The sequence below is a fragment of the Melozone crissalis genome, unplaced genomic scaffold, assembly GCF_028551555.1.
Source record: "Melozone crissalis strain CALT ecotype California unplaced genomic scaffold, PUWL_Pcris_2 ptg000027l_1, whole genome shotgun sequence".
In the NCBI taxonomy this organism is placed as follows: domain Eukaryota; kingdom Metazoa; phylum Chordata; class Aves; order Passeriformes; family Passerellidae; genus Melozone; species Melozone crissalis.
Genome location: NW_026535805.1, coordinates 18,024,511 through 18,039,395, shown reverse-complemented (window position 1 = coordinate 18,039,395; position 14,885 = coordinate 18,024,511). Strand labels below are relative to the sequence as shown.

The 14,885-nt window shown below is 38.5% G+C and overlaps 1 protein-coding gene across 1 annotated transcript in view; it reads left to right on the top strand.

The window, feature by feature from the left end:
- Positions 1–14,885, top strand: part of HEATR5B (HEAT repeat containing 5B) — a 55,333-nt gene that overhangs the window by 4,553 nt on the left and 35,895 nt on the right. Inside the window, exons 4-17 of the mRNA XM_054279181.1 lie at positions 357–465; positions 1,420–1,569; positions 2,049–2,220; positions 2,583–2,740; positions 3,614–3,863; positions 5,369–5,524; positions 6,907–7,157; positions 7,586–7,697; positions 8,911–9,063; positions 9,350–9,449; positions 9,834–9,943; positions 10,852–11,015; positions 13,031–13,206; positions 14,462–14,567. Coding sequence (XP_054135156.1) covers positions 357–465; positions 1,420–1,569; positions 2,049–2,220; positions 2,583–2,740; positions 3,614–3,863; positions 5,369–5,524; positions 6,907–7,157; positions 7,586–7,697; positions 8,911–9,063; positions 9,350–9,449; positions 9,834–9,943; positions 10,852–11,015; positions 13,031–13,206; positions 14,462–14,567 — 2,167 coding nt within the window. The remainder of the gene's footprint in view (positions 1–356; positions 466–1,419; positions 1,570–2,048; positions 2,221–2,582; positions 2,741–3,613; positions 3,864–5,368; positions 5,525–6,906; positions 7,158–7,585; positions 7,698–8,910; positions 9,064–9,349; positions 9,450–9,833; positions 9,944–10,851; positions 11,016–13,030; positions 13,207–14,461; positions 14,568–14,885) is intronic.

Below are 14,885 nucleotides of genomic sequence, written 5' to 3'. Positions count from 1 at the left end.
CTAGAGGCTTTCTTGCTTAGCAAAGAGACAGTTTATTGAAACACAAAACCCTAATCTTGCTGGGATTTCAGCCTGTCTTGTTTTCTCCAGAATTTTTTACTCTATGTGTAGATCCTATGGTAATACCTTTCAAATGCATTTGTATTCTTAAAAGCTGGTAACTGTTCTGTTGCTTTTTTTGGTAAACAAAAAAATTATTCCAATTTTTTACTGACTGTGTAAACAGTCAGTATAAGTAGTGGTAGCAAATAGATTTTTATTCATCAATGTTGATTAGAACATACATTTCTATTTAACTTTCTTTTCATTTGGATGATACATTAATATGTGTACTCTTTTTCTCTGTTTTCTCATAGGGCTGCTGTGGCATGTGTTGGAGCATTTTATGAAAAAATGGGGAGAATGCTGGGTAGTTCTTTTCCAGAAACTGTGAATAACCTGTTAAAGTCGCTGAAAAGTGCAGAGGTAAGTTTCAGTTTGTTTATGTGGTGTTAATTCCATTTTAAACTGAAACCTGCTTCCTCCAGTATTGTTTGCCAGATTGTCTAGATTGTTTTTCTTCTGCACTGAAGGGTGCAAATCACTTACCTGGCTAGTTTCAAGTCTACTGCAGGGAGTTTAGACTTTATCATGTGAATATTGTAATAGTTACTTCATAGTAGTGTCAGTAATTAAAATTCAGAAATGACTGTATCTGTCATTTCTAACTACTGTGCTAGGGTTTTTGCCTGTGTACTCTGAATAAGCATTTAGTTGTTAAAATTAATAATGAATGCTTAAATATTGTGGGGAGGTTGTTACTCTGCATGTGAGCAAAATACATTGTGTCCTGAAAAGAGAGAGTGTGTCATGATATTGAGAGAATGTATCCTGGGCTGCCAGTGGGTCTGTTTGTATGCAAATAGCTCTGTTGGGACGAGTTGGAATACTGACTGTGTGGGTCTTGTGGTGGCAGCTGTTTTCTTCAGCTGTGTTGTTTACCTGTGTGATTGTTTATTTATTTATTTATTTATTTGTGTATGTGTGCTCTCAGAGTGTAAGCACCTGCCTGTGTGCAGGTATAGCATGTAACTGCTATCTTACTTGAGTTTCCCATTCTCTCTTACCAGCTGTTTTTTCTTTTTTCGCCCCAAATCTGCAGCTGATAAATAGTGGGGCAGAGCAGAAGCATTTTACCTAGAGCCAGTTTGTTGGCTTGCCTGGGTTCAATTTATGTCACAACTGAGAGACTTTAAGTAAAGCTGTGTGTGGTGTTTACTTCTTTTTAAAATGAGCTATGTATCAGTGATATATGCCTTTATTTTCAACATTTGCAAAAGCATTCCTGCATAGAAGCAGGAAAATGCATAAGTATACACCTGGTTCTTAGTGTAACTGCTGTGTCCACATTTTTACATCAATGTTGTTGTGTGTGTGCAGTCTCAGGGCCGCAGTGAAATCCTGATGAGTTTGCAGAAAGTCCTCAATGGACTTGGAGGAGCAGCAGCTTCTTGTCACCGTGACATTTATAAGAATGCCCGGTCCCTGCTGACGGACAGATCGATGGCTGTGCGCTGTGCAGTGGCTAAGGTGGGTGTCTTCTCACCAGCCACACACCTTCTGGTGCTGTGACTAGGGAGTGCCTGCACTTGAACTGGTACCTGTTGCTCAGGAAGGGAAATTTGGTAATTAGTTGGACAAGGTGAGTTCTTTAGTTTACACTAGAGGCTCAGACATTTGACTGGTACTGTGGTACTGTATTCCCCACTTGATAAAAAAGTATGAGATAGAATATGTTATCTGTGAGCCTCAGTGGGAGAGGTTTTTGCTAACATGGTTCTTGTGTAGAGCTTTCTTTTAATTTTTTAATTTATGTATTAGCCTCTTCCATGACTCTTCTGATTGTTTAATCAGCTAAGATAGTTGACATGTGGGAGAGTGTGTCTAAATTAATTCTTGAAATTTTCACATTAAAATACTTTCTGAATAAACCTGACGATTGCAGCCTGATACTTAGAGAAAATGTAAGAATGGTCTCCTGGTGCTTAGCAAGTCTCTTTTCCCTACAGTGTCTGCTGGAATTACAGAATGAAGCAGTGTTTATGTGGACAGCTGAACTAGAGAACGTTGCAACGCTGTGCTTTAAAGCTCTGGAAAACTCAAACTATGGTGTGCGAGTTGCAGTGTCAAAGCTTTTGGGGACAGTCATGGCTACAGCACTGATACCAAAACAAGCAACAGGTATGAATCCTTCTGGATTCCATGTCTACAGTGGCACCTTCAGTACCATGTTACATTGACAGTGCTGCATGACACATTGTTGTTCCAGTAGATGGAAGCTTGTGGATGGATTGTTTGTTTTTATAAACATTAAGCTAAAAAGAGTGTAGAATTTCTGTTGTAGAAAGAAAGGACAGAACAAAATATCAAAAACCACCTGGGAGAAGTAGCTTTTTTTTTAAATGTGCAAGTAAATTTTTATCTGAAATATTGGGTAGATTTGTTTTTGCAGGACAATTTTGAATTAATAAGTCTGGTTTCAAGATCATTGCTTGTGTTGGTTGGAGCTTTGGGAATAAATAATTACTTTTCTTTTTAATAAGTGATGCGACAAAATGTGAAGAGAGCCACACTTGAGGAGGTCTTGGAGCTCATGGCCACAGGATTTCTGCGAGGGGGATCTGGGTTCCTGAAGAGTGGTGGAGAGATGTTAAAAGTGGGAGGATCTGTCAATAGGGAAGTGCGAGTTGGTGTTACTCAGGTTTGTGATTTTTTTAATGAAGTAAAATTTATACATCATTCCTTTTAGTAGGAAAAATATGCATTTCTGTTCTCTATTTCTGTGTAAGTTCATTTACAGGTCTAATTTGACTCTTCTGTTTTGTGAGATGTACATGAGGTATCATTCCCTGATCTACTTTCTTCTATTATTGATATTCAGTAACAACAGATTAAAATAAGAGCTAAGGAAAACTTACTTGATCAGTGTATATTAGGTGAGATTAACTTGCAAAAATATTAGAAAACTTAGTATGTTAAAGACTTTAGTTCCTTTTTAAAATTTAGTTCCTTCTTAGAGGGGGTGCTCTGTTACCCTTTTGTGGCTCCTGAATGTGGAAGTTCCTCTTGTCTGAGAGAGAAAGGTGGTGGCAGCATCTCTTCAAATTCAAACATTCTCATGCTGACGTGTATTTCAATATGCTGCAGTACCTTCCCAGAATCCAGATTCTTTGATCATAGGTTATTTTGTGAAACACTTCATTTTGTCTCAGCCTTTTTCACGTGAACTTGGTGAATGTTCCAGATTTTCATTGTGAGCTGGAACACATTGATGTTTCTTTTATGTACATGATGTTCTTAACTTTTTTAGAAAGAGACACCGGGTTTTTTTGCTGTCATCCAAAGTGTATTTTATGCATCACAGTACAGGGGCTACCCTTGGTACTGGAGAAAGTTGAGTTTCAGCAGCAAAGATGTGAATACTGAATTGGTTCGTGCTGAGTAACCTCATTAGGTTAGGGTTGCTTATTGCTGACTGGTGTTGCTACTGTTGTGCGTTAGAGCCTGGCTGTAGTTTCACACAGTCTTTTGTTTCTGTTTTAACTGGGTTGCTGTGTGACTTCTGGGTCTGCAGGCCTACGTTGTGTTCGTTACAACGCTGGGAGGGCAGTGGCTGGAGCGCAACTTTGCCACCTTTCTGTCCCACGTGCTTGACCTGGTGTCCCATCCTCGCGCAACCCAGACCCACGTGGAGGCTGTGTACTCTCGAAGATGTGTGTCCTTTATCCTGAGAGCAACTGTGGGCAGCTTGCTGGGGGAGAAAGCACAGATTGCAGCTGCCAAGGAAATATGTCAAGCCATTGGTAAACAAATGAAGGCAGTGGGTGAGAACTGGTTTTCTTCATTCAAGACCACTTGAAAGTTACTGTCATTTTAGTGAGGCAGCCATTTTTTAGCTTTCTTCTACTGTGAGGAGTAATTTTGTTCTTATGGGAAATGATAGTTCATCTGCTTTCTGTTTCAAATGTTCAGCGGTTGAATTCTGCTTCAGAAGTGATTGTATGACACTGGCTGGTTATCCCAGAGAGCAAATGCATTGTCAAAGGCCTAAAATGGAAATGGAGAAGAAAACTGCATTTGCCATTATCTTGGGATAGGTTGTATTGAAAGTCATGCAGAGTTCTTTACTAATAGTGTTAAAAATCCTGTAGCTCAAGATCTTGTAGATCCTTGTGTCTCCCCTGCTAATATCCATACTAATGTCCAATTGGATTTTGTGATGAAAATGATGTAATCTGAAGAATATGACCCCTTTGCAGAACTTTGCAGAATATGGAATCACTTAGAGAGCTAACAAAACTCTCTTGGCATCTGTTTCTTATGAAAGCAAGTAGCTCAAGCTGGAGATTTAAAAGAGTAAATTGGAAATACTCATTATTTCATTTACCAAACATATCTTTCTTTTCTGCTGTCATCTAATTGGAGTTTAAAACAATGGTTAACATGTGGAAATGAATTTGATTTGAAAACTTTTGCAGGTTCTTCTTGTAACAATTTTTTGATGGGGTAGGCATGAGACTTTAAAGGGTTTCTCATTACTCTAAGTACTAATTCCAAGAAAACAGGTCTATTGAAAATGCTGTTTCTGAGAAGAAACAGTTGCAGAAAATACTCCTCCTGCCACTTTGTCAAAGTTGCAGGAAATTCAGTTGTGTATTTGGATAGTTTGAAATACTTACATATTTTTGAGGATTTCTCATGAATGTGATGAAAAAAGGTAAGGGTTTTTTCGGTTTTTACTTGGTAATAATTGCTTCCTTTCATATACAGCAGACCATTCTCTTAAATTTCTTCTGTAGTAGGCACACAAAGATTAAGCTGGTACTGAAGTCCCTTTTTGAAGACATAGCTGCTGCTTCTGGGATATTTTGTAGGAGGACATACTGTGGGATCAAGGAACTCAATTGGATAACACTGAGATGATTAGAAATTATGATTAATTATTTACTAAAGGTCTCTTTTTTAGTTTCACTGAACATACATGCACGCAAATTTGTATGCAGAACCTAGATATGTCAAGATTGCATATTTTGTTACTGTATAAATGCACACATACACTGTTTGTCCTACTTCTTAGTGCTTTGCTATCCACAGTAGCTGCTGGGCATCTGTTTTTTATGGCCTTTGGACAACTGTGTTTGGCTGATAGCTATAAAATTCTTTCCCTGCTGAATGTGTTTGTTTTGTTAGTTTTCACTGTGACCAGACTTGTGCTTTTGTTTTAACGTAGGATTGATGTCAAAATGAAACTGTCACTTTCTGTCCTGTGAGTGCTCGGGTGGGATTCTGTTCATAATTAAGCAAGACATTCTTGTTTTCTTTTCTGCAGAAGCAGTAGTGAATGATGCTAACAGTGAGAATAAATCAGGAGCTGCTGATGTAGCTGCAAGTCAGCATGTAATGGTGTGTGCCCTCCAGGAGCTGGGTAGTCTGGTTCAGAGTCTGAATGCCACTGCATCTCCTCTTATTCAAGAACCCTCTATTGGTATGCAAATAAATGGAAATAGATTAAGTGAGGCATTTGAGTAAGGAATATGAAATATCATTAAATCTAGTTAAATAATAAATGAATATGAAGTAAATAAATCTATGAAATTGGTACTTCCTGTAGTACTCCAGATAGCTACATTTGTCCACCTCACTGTGTGTAGTACCCCAACTTTAGTTCAAGTCTGACCAAGTATTAAACAGCTGTTTGGATAGGAGTCTTTCTGAAGCTCTTTCTGAGGGTGAGTGAAGTGGTAATTTTTGGTATTGGTTTGTTTACAATAATGGTTTTATAGGAAATACATTATTTTGCTATGTAAGGTCTGAAATATTTGTTCCTGGAAAACATTGCCCTTAAATACCAAATTCCTGGGGGGAAGCAAAAGTATTTTGTTGAGATGAAGCTGTTGGTAGGCCCCTTTAAAAGAAGTAGTTCTTTGGCTGAAATTGGTGTGGGATTTTCTTCTTGTTTGTTTCAATATATGAATCCACATTTATTCTGTAGTGTTACAGCTTTAAATTTTTTGAGTTTGTGGAGGCTTATGTTTTTTCCACTGGAAGTACAAGCTTCTTTAGACACTTCATCATATAGATTGTTGTCTTGTTACATATGACATTCTTCCCATACTCATTTTGTGCCAGCTTTGGAGTAGGGAAGACTGCTCATATTTATTCCTTCTGGCAGCAGTGTCCCATAAGAACAGAGGGAACTGGAATTCAGTATTATTTCTGTTAGCTGCCATGAACTCAGCAGGTAGAAGTTATTCACAGCTCCAGAGAAAACTAGCAGCAGTGGGAGCTTTGAAGATTTGGACTAAAGAAAATGTTTGTGTGGAGACAAATGGAACTGAAGGGTGCAGTTAGAAAGTGGGATTAGGTAGGCACAGAAGTTTGGAGAGTGTAGAAGGATATAAACTTGCTGCAGGGTGGACAGCACCACGTCAAAAGCAGAGTACAGGGGTCAGTGACATCTACAGCATGTGCTTGGCTACAGTGTGGAGCAAACCCAAAGGTCAGTGTTATTGTTGCTCTGTTACTGGCAATCTGTAAAATATTATGGGAATTGTCTCATCCAGTGCCTGTTCTCTTCTATAGCCCTGCTGCCTCTTTTCAGTGTTTAAGTATTAGGAGTCAGTGCTGTGCTCTGGCAGCTCCACCTTTGCTGACAAAACCTGATGGGGAGCAGATACTGCCAGTAACAAGTACCATCTTTCCTGGAAAGGCACAGTCAGCAAATCTAAGTACTTTAATTCTGACTGTCTTAACTTTCACATTGGCTGTCTAGTATTGATTCAGTTTACTTCTCTATGTATATTAAAAAGCATATGTATATTAAACAGTGCATCATAAGTTAAAGACTGCAACCTCTCGTTTCTGTAGGTCTGTTGGAGACAGTAACTTCAGTTCTTCTTCACCCCAGCATGGCTGCTCGGCTGGCTGCTGCCTGGTGCTTGCGGTGTGTCGCTGTGGCATTGCCCTTTCAGTTGACTCCATTTTTAGACAGATGTGCAGAAAGACTCAACAATCTGAAGACCTCCCCTGAAGCTGTTAGTGGCTACAGTTTTGCAATGGCTGCTTTGTTAGGTGGTGTGCATCAGTGTCCTCTAGGCATTCCTCATGCCAAAGGAAAGGTGAGATAGTGAGTGTTTTATCTGTGGGTGCACTAAAAGATACCTTTTTATCTGCAAGTAAAAACTTTGAAAAATGAGTGGCATGCTAATGAGCATAATTGAAACTGAGCTTGTGCCTTGTGCGAGAGTAGTGGCCAGAGCACATGGTTTTAGAATCTCAGTTGCAATATTTAACAGCTCTTTTCTTCTTTCAAATTTGATGAAGAGAAATTGAAATATTGAAAAATTGCTGGAGAGAATATTGCTGGCTTTGTTATCATACAAAAAACACTAATCATCAGCATGAAATGTAATCTGCATTCATTCTTTATGGAAGGTCAATTCCAATGATTTGAGAACATCTTTAGTCTGTAAGAGTGAACAAGTAGAATAGCTTGCAGTGGCTTCATTTATGTTTCTAAAAGCCCCTGTGTTTTGGTGTGGTGCAGATGGTGGTCAGTATTGCTGAGGATCTGTTACGAACTGCTGCACAGAACAGCAGGCTCTCCTTGCAGCGGACTCAAGCTGGATGGCTTTTACTTGGAGCACTTATGACTTTAGGTTTGTAAAAATGGTTTGATTTTTCTTTTTATTTTAAAGCTTGTCCAACACTTCTGGTTATCTGCTTGACAAATGGTCTTTACACATAATGGGCTCATTATCCAGCACAAGAGTATTTATATAGGGGAAGCAGAGTGTAAGTGCACGTACTTCAGCAACATTGTGCTGGGCAGAAGTGAAATATTAGTGCTTATCTAAGCTGAAGTATGGTAGAAGGTGTCATACCTGAAAAAAATTCCTGTTCTGGTCTTAGAAACCCAGCCTTTAGTCATTCTCTGAAAGGGCAAAATTAACCCTTACTCTTCCTTCATTAATGCTGTGGTGCAGAAGAAATGGACAATAAATAAAACCCAGTGAGCATTTCAACAAGTTGCATGTGTGTCTGTAGATAGGCAACAACACTGCTAGAAGTGTTGTTAGTTTAAAAGCCCTTTGGTTTTCTTGTAAAAAAGCCAGCCTTATGTTTGTATCTGCCATTACAGAAGTATCACAAGCTGCATTTTCAGAGGTTGTAAGTATACTCTTGAATGTGGCAGCAGTGGCAACAGTGGTGTTCTTTTCTGGTTTGTTTGGAGTTTCTTTTATATGGGAAAATATTATAAAGTTCTGATGCATTTTGCATTATTTTGATCTGTCATCAAATACCATTTGTGTTTCATCTTGTTTCCCTAAGTTGTCTCTTTTACCAGTTTATCATCATATTTTTCTAACAGGGTATTTTTATTGTGGTTGTCCTCCAAAATATTTTTAATGTACTTGCACTGGATCTTTTTCAGAAGTTTCAAAAAAAACTTGACTGTTAAACTGATTTACATAACCAATAACAATCAGTTGTTTTTTTATTTATTTTATGGGCAGGGTAGAGCAGGCTAAAGAACCTGTCTTCAAAATTAATATAAAACAATTAGAAGCCAGAATAAAAAGATAGTAAAAAGACAGTTGACCATGGTTCTGTGTGGCATGACAGTGGGTAGGGTAGTCTGTTTCCTATTTTAGGAGTGATATCCACAAGCAGATATGATGTATAGTACTTATTTGCCACACTTTCAACCTAGGAATGAGACTTTCATTTGGTTTTCATTGTTCCAAGTAGGGCAGAAAGGAAGAGAAGTGAAATAAGACAAAAATAGTTTGAAGAGCAAAAGCCTTCACAGCAGATGTTTCACACTTAAATACACATTTTTATTACACTGTTACATTTTTTTCTACTTAGGTCCTTCTGTTGTCCGGTATCATCTGCCTAAGATGTTGCTGCTGTGGCGAAACGTGTTCCCACGTTCTCTGAAGGAGCTGGAGGCAGAGAAGGCAAGAGGAGATTCTTTCACCTGGCAAGTAACACTGGAAGGCCGTGCTGGAGCACTGTGTGGTAAGAAATTCAGAATTTGAGATTATACCTGCACAGTCAACCACAACATGATCCCAAGTATTGCAGAGAGAACTCCTGTAACTTCCTTCTTTGAAAAGGAGTAAAATGTGTCAGATTTTCATCAGTATGTCCTGGCTTTGACATACAGTTTTATGAACAGATCACACAGTCTTTGAATAAACATTTTTAATTGCTGCTCTTTTGATATTCTCAGAATTTGTATGTTGTTTATGTCTTACACTTGTTTGTTTCAGTGAAAGTTTAATTTAAACTGTTCTGTTATTAGCTATGAGAAGCTTTGTTGCTCACTGCCCTGAGCTCCTTACTGAGGATGTGATCAGGAAACTGATGACACCCATAGAATGTGCCATGACAATGATGTCACAGTAAGTAGGCAGTTCCTGCTCTTCATTCACTTTTGTCTTTTCCTGGTCTTGAAATACTAGAACTAATTTGGAGTTGGGTTTTGTGGTTTGGTGTCTGCCCCTTCCCCCTGCCCCACCTGTAATTAAAATAGGACTTCTGAGGAAGTGCATGTCACTGATTTATGGCAACATATGTTGTGGGTTCCTTGAGTTTATAATTAAGGTTCTCTCTGTACAATTACTTCTGAAAATGTATCATTAATTGAGTAATGATGTTCAGAGTGGTTCTCTGAACACTGTTTTCTTACCTTGCCTAGAGTTACATCCTGTGAAAAAAAATCTGAAAATACTCTCTTCTGTAACTGCAACATTTCTGGTTTCTCTTTTTCATTTTTAATTCTCTAGCATTCCATCAGTAATTAAAGCCCATGGAGCTCATCTCAAAGCCAGTGCAGCTATGGTTCGTTTAAGACTTTATGATATATTGGCTTTATTGCCCCCAAAGACATATGAAGGTACATAAATTTTAAACAATTTTTGTTAAAGTAAAAATTGCGCTTAGTACTTGTGATGCATATCTTTGAAGCAGCTGTAAGAGTCAAAATATAATTCTAGGAATCTCCAAGAATTTTGTACTATATTCCTCATCTTCTGTATGTTATCTTGACAGTATAACTACAGAGTATGGGTATTGAAAAGCATTCACAGAGTAACACTTGGAGTATAGCAGTTATGGTCCCTTTTGTAGGATTGAGAGGTATGGAGATCATGGTCTGAGATCAAATAATAGTTTTTTAAGTCATTGTTAATTAAAAGGTAGAGAACTTTATTTCTTAGTATACTGAAAAACAGATGTGACAATGGAAGTTTAGTTTTGGTTACATTTGGGTTTTTTTATTTGGTTGGTTTGGTTGTTTTCCTTTTTAAACCTGATTTGATCTATTACACAGATCTGCTATTAGTAAATTGCCAACCACTGTCACACAGTGGCAAGATTAACTTTTTGGGTTTCTTTGGTTTTTTTTGTTACTTCATTATGTCTACATGATCATGTGGATGCACGTTTTTTTTTTCTACATCTGGATTGTCATCCTGTAGGGATGGCCCAATTTGTTGTTTAGAACAGGACACAGTTCTGAGTAATGTGCTCTAGTGGATTCTGCTTGAGCAGAAGGTGGGGCTAGATGACCTCCAGTGGTTTCCAACCTTACCTATTATTTAGGTATTTGGGTACCCATGATTTGGGAATTGAGAGCCTACAGTTCCATTTGAAGCCTTGCTCTCAACTCTGTTATTGTCAGGTTTACTTCTCTGTTAGCCACCTCTAAAACTGAAGTACTGGTACATTTATAACTTCTGATCACTGGCTGAAATGTTTTGGCTGAGAAGCAGTGGTGATTCTTTTTAATGTCTGTCCTTCTAGGATCATTTAATGCGCTTCTTCGAGAGCTGGTAGCGGAATTTACTTTGACAGACAACTCTGCTAATACAACCACATCACTCCTAAGGTCTCTTTGTCATTATGATGATAGTGTTCTGCTCGGCTCTTGGCTGCAGGAAACAGATCATAAGTCAATTGAAGATCAGGTAACAAAAAAAGCTAGAAGAATGAATGATCTGCCCTGTCTGTGTGGTGTGTGTGTGGGGAAGCCTTCTAAAACTGAAGCTTCTTACCTTGTTTTTAGTCTTATTTCAGAGCTTTTTTAGATGTAAGTGCTTCCATCTCCAGGGTACTGTTTTGATTAAAAACCACCTACAGCTGAGATATAAATTGCATAATGCTACTCATAGGGTTGTGCTTAGTGGACCAGCCTCATTTCTTTTAAAAAAAAACCCTAACTCAATATCTCTTCCTGTCTGCCAATCTTCCTAGCCTAGAAGTTGTTCTCATATAAAGTTTTTGGAATTAGGAGAAATGTAGGTTCCACTTAACATGTTTCATAATGAAACTGCTGTCAAAATGTCAATATTGCAAATGGTGTTATAGCAAAACAAGATTTAACTGGTTTTATAGGTGTAGTAAGAAATCTTGCATTTCATTTGAAAGTGTTGACACAATGTTGTTGGCTGAAAACTCCTCTTCTGCAACAACCATCTAATAATAGGAGGGTGTCTCAGAAGGTTTGATTGGAGCAGATCCAAAAGCCAAGACTGATACCAAGGGTGTGGGAAGATTTCTGAGCCAAGATCAGCGTGTCGAAGCAAAAAAGAGTTTTACAAACTTCCTTTCTTTGTTGTGGAGGACATAGTAAATTTCCAGTGCAGGCTTCAATGCACAGAGCTTTTTCTCTCCCTCCTGCCTCTTTTTTTTTTCTTCACTTCCTGCCTGTAAAACAGTGGCAGTGTGTGCTCACAGCCCAGAAAGCTGCTGGAATCCTGGGCTGCATCAAAAGCAGTGCGGCCAGCAGGATGAACAGGTGGTTCTGCCCCTCTGCTCTTGTGTCCCCAACGTAAAGAGAACATGGAGCTGTTGGGAGCAGGTCCAGATGAGGGACACAAAGTTGATAGGAGGACTGGAGCGCCCTCCCCTGTGATGATGGGCTGAGACAGTTGGGGCTGTTCATCCTGGAGAAGAAGAGAAGGTTGCTTGGAGACCTCAGAACAACCTTCCAGTGTCTGAAGGGGGCCTGCAGGGAAGCTGGAGGGGAACTCTTCATCAGGAACTGTAGTGATAGGACAAGGAGTAACAGGTACAAATTGAAAGGGGGAATTTAGGTTAGATATTAGAAAGAAATTTTTCACTGTGAGAGTGATGAGACATTGAAATGATTGCTGTGGGAGGTTTTGGATGCCCCAGCCCTGGCACTGTTCAAAGCCAGGGTGGATAAGGCCTTGAGCAACCTGTTCTAGTGGAAGATGTCCCTGCCCATGGTAGGGTAGCCTTGGACCAGATGATTTTTAGGATCCATTCCAGCCCCTAAATTTCTGTCATTCTGTGATTCTCTTGTGCTTAGTCATGTTTTATTTTTTAATGGTATAGAGGCGTCAACAAACCTTGCTGTGTTTTCTGGCCTTCTAAGAAGAATACAGACCTACTAGACTCTAATTTTGTTTCATGATTAAATAATTGATAAGAATGTAGAAGTTTCTTCAGAGAAAATAGATGATTGTTTAATAGTGTTTCATGAAAGAATGATGGTTAGGAAGTATTTTCTTGATGATAGGAGAGTTTGTAATTTTAGTAGTGTTTCTAATTCTTTCTGTGTAGGGCATATCATAGCCAAAACCGATAATTTAATACACTGTACTGTAACTCTCAGAGAGTGACTGAATAGCCTTCTATCTGAAATGGTATTTCATATTCAATGTTCAGAAACTACTATTAATACCAGAATTAATTTGCTTTTCTCTTAATTTTCATCTCTTAATACCAGAAGTGATAGTTTGTGTATTTATCTAACTGTTAACAATTTTGACCCTTCAGAATTCAGCTGACCCTGTAAATGCTAATATGTATGTGTGAGGATTCTGCACTTGTATTCAGGTGCTTGTAAGCTGTTCTCTTGTTTTAACTACTGTATATGTGTCTTGGTTATCTCTAGATCCAAATTTTATGTGCAAAGGTATATTCAGAGGTATTGATGTTGTGTGGAATTTTGCAGCTCCAGCCAAACAGTGCGTCTGGAAGTGGTGCTCTGGAACATGATCCCTCTTCCATTTATTTGCGCATCCCTGCTGGTGAAGCTGTGCCTGGTCCCCTTCCTTTGGGAGTATCTGTCATTGATGCATCTGTGGCTCTCTTTGGTGTGGTTTTTCCTCATGTCTCTTACAAACATAGGTCAGTTTACATCAGTGTTTAATTTCAGAACCTAATGCCTTGTTTCTCTGGGTACTGTTGTGTTGGAGACTTTGTTATTTTCTTTGTTTTTTTTTTCCTGAAATAAGAATTGACTAAGGTATCAACTGTCTTTAAATTAAGAGTTTAGTATTTGATGCCCATTGTGTCTCTGGATTCCAGAATGTGCGTAGTCACTTTAGAAATAAAGTGATTTCCTCAGTTTTATCTTTTTGAAAATTAGTGTTCAGAGATGGAGACTAGATTCTTCTCTTTTCATACTGCATTTAACAGTAGTAATATCTCTGCAACCAAAATTTCATGTAAAAGTACCCATTGCAATTAACTTCAAGTCAACCTTGAAAACAGCAGGGGCCTCCACTGAATTTCATTTGGCTGCCATAAGTAAGACCATTTGATTTATAGTCAGCAAGGAATTGTATGCACAATGAAAAAGAGGAAATGGAATTCAACGTATTTTCCTTTGTGTTTCACATTACCTCTACAGAGTTATGAGTTGTCAGGACTAATTTTGTTGCTCAGTTTAGGCAATTTGTCCCTGAGCACAGAGTGAAAACAGTTCTAAGAAGCATTTCAAAGTAAAATCAACTTTCAGTGCAAATCTTTTGGGAGCAGTTTTTTTCATAGCAGTCAACCTCATTTTCTAGTAAGTGCAGGATAGACTTGAGACCAGCTTGGTGTAATTCATCTTAGTCTATACCTGTTGTTGATGGTGAAAAGATGTAGCTTGGGAGCTGCTGAGTAATTAAGAATGCAGTTTATTCATTACATTCCTGGTTTTGGTATCTTCAAGGGGATGTTCCTCCTCCCAGTAATGTTTTCTGGGGAGGAGTGGGGGCCGGAATGGATGTTAAATGGGAAAAACAATAGAAAGAGAAAAATAAATATGAAGGGTAACACTATTTTAAATCATAGTGGAAAGACAGCATTTTTCCACTCTGGCCCTCATAGCTTTATAGTTATACAGACAAATGCACCTGAGGATTCACTTCCTCTTGGAGGTGTTTTCTTCAAAGGAATAGTAAATATTTGTGGATGAACTAGAAGAACCAGCAAAGGGATGTTCAGAGTAGCTCTGCTGTTATTACTTATAGCAAATACCTTCTGCAGCCCCTGAAGCATATGTTCTGCTACTGAACTTAAAAGGCCCTTTTGTTGTGTGTGGTTTTTACCAGCTGTGCTTCAGTTTGTATTTTGAAAGGCTATCACTTCAATTATGTTCTTTCCTTTGTTTTAGATTACAGATGTTGGATCACTTTGCTGAATGTGTCAAGCAGGCTAAAGGTGTTCGCCAGCAAGCTGTGCAGCTTAATATCTTTACTGCTGTTCTTAGTGCCTTGAAGGTAGGACTTGTAAACTTGTAATGAAAGCCCAAGTTCATCAGTTTGCATTCAGTACAAAGGGCTGTTAGAAGAGTGTTACTAAAGTTACTCAAGAATTCAAAAATTTGAAAGTTCCAGAATTGAATTTTTTTCTGGATACTAGCTTAAGCTCTTGTCTTCATGTATCAGTACAGAGAACAGATGAGGCTCATGACTGCATTCTACAATCATCAACATTCTATAGTATTCAGCATTCTATAGTAATCAGACTGTCTTTTCGTCTTCAGTCCTCTGGTTTTATTTACACTGGACTCACGGATTTAAGTACTTTATCATGTA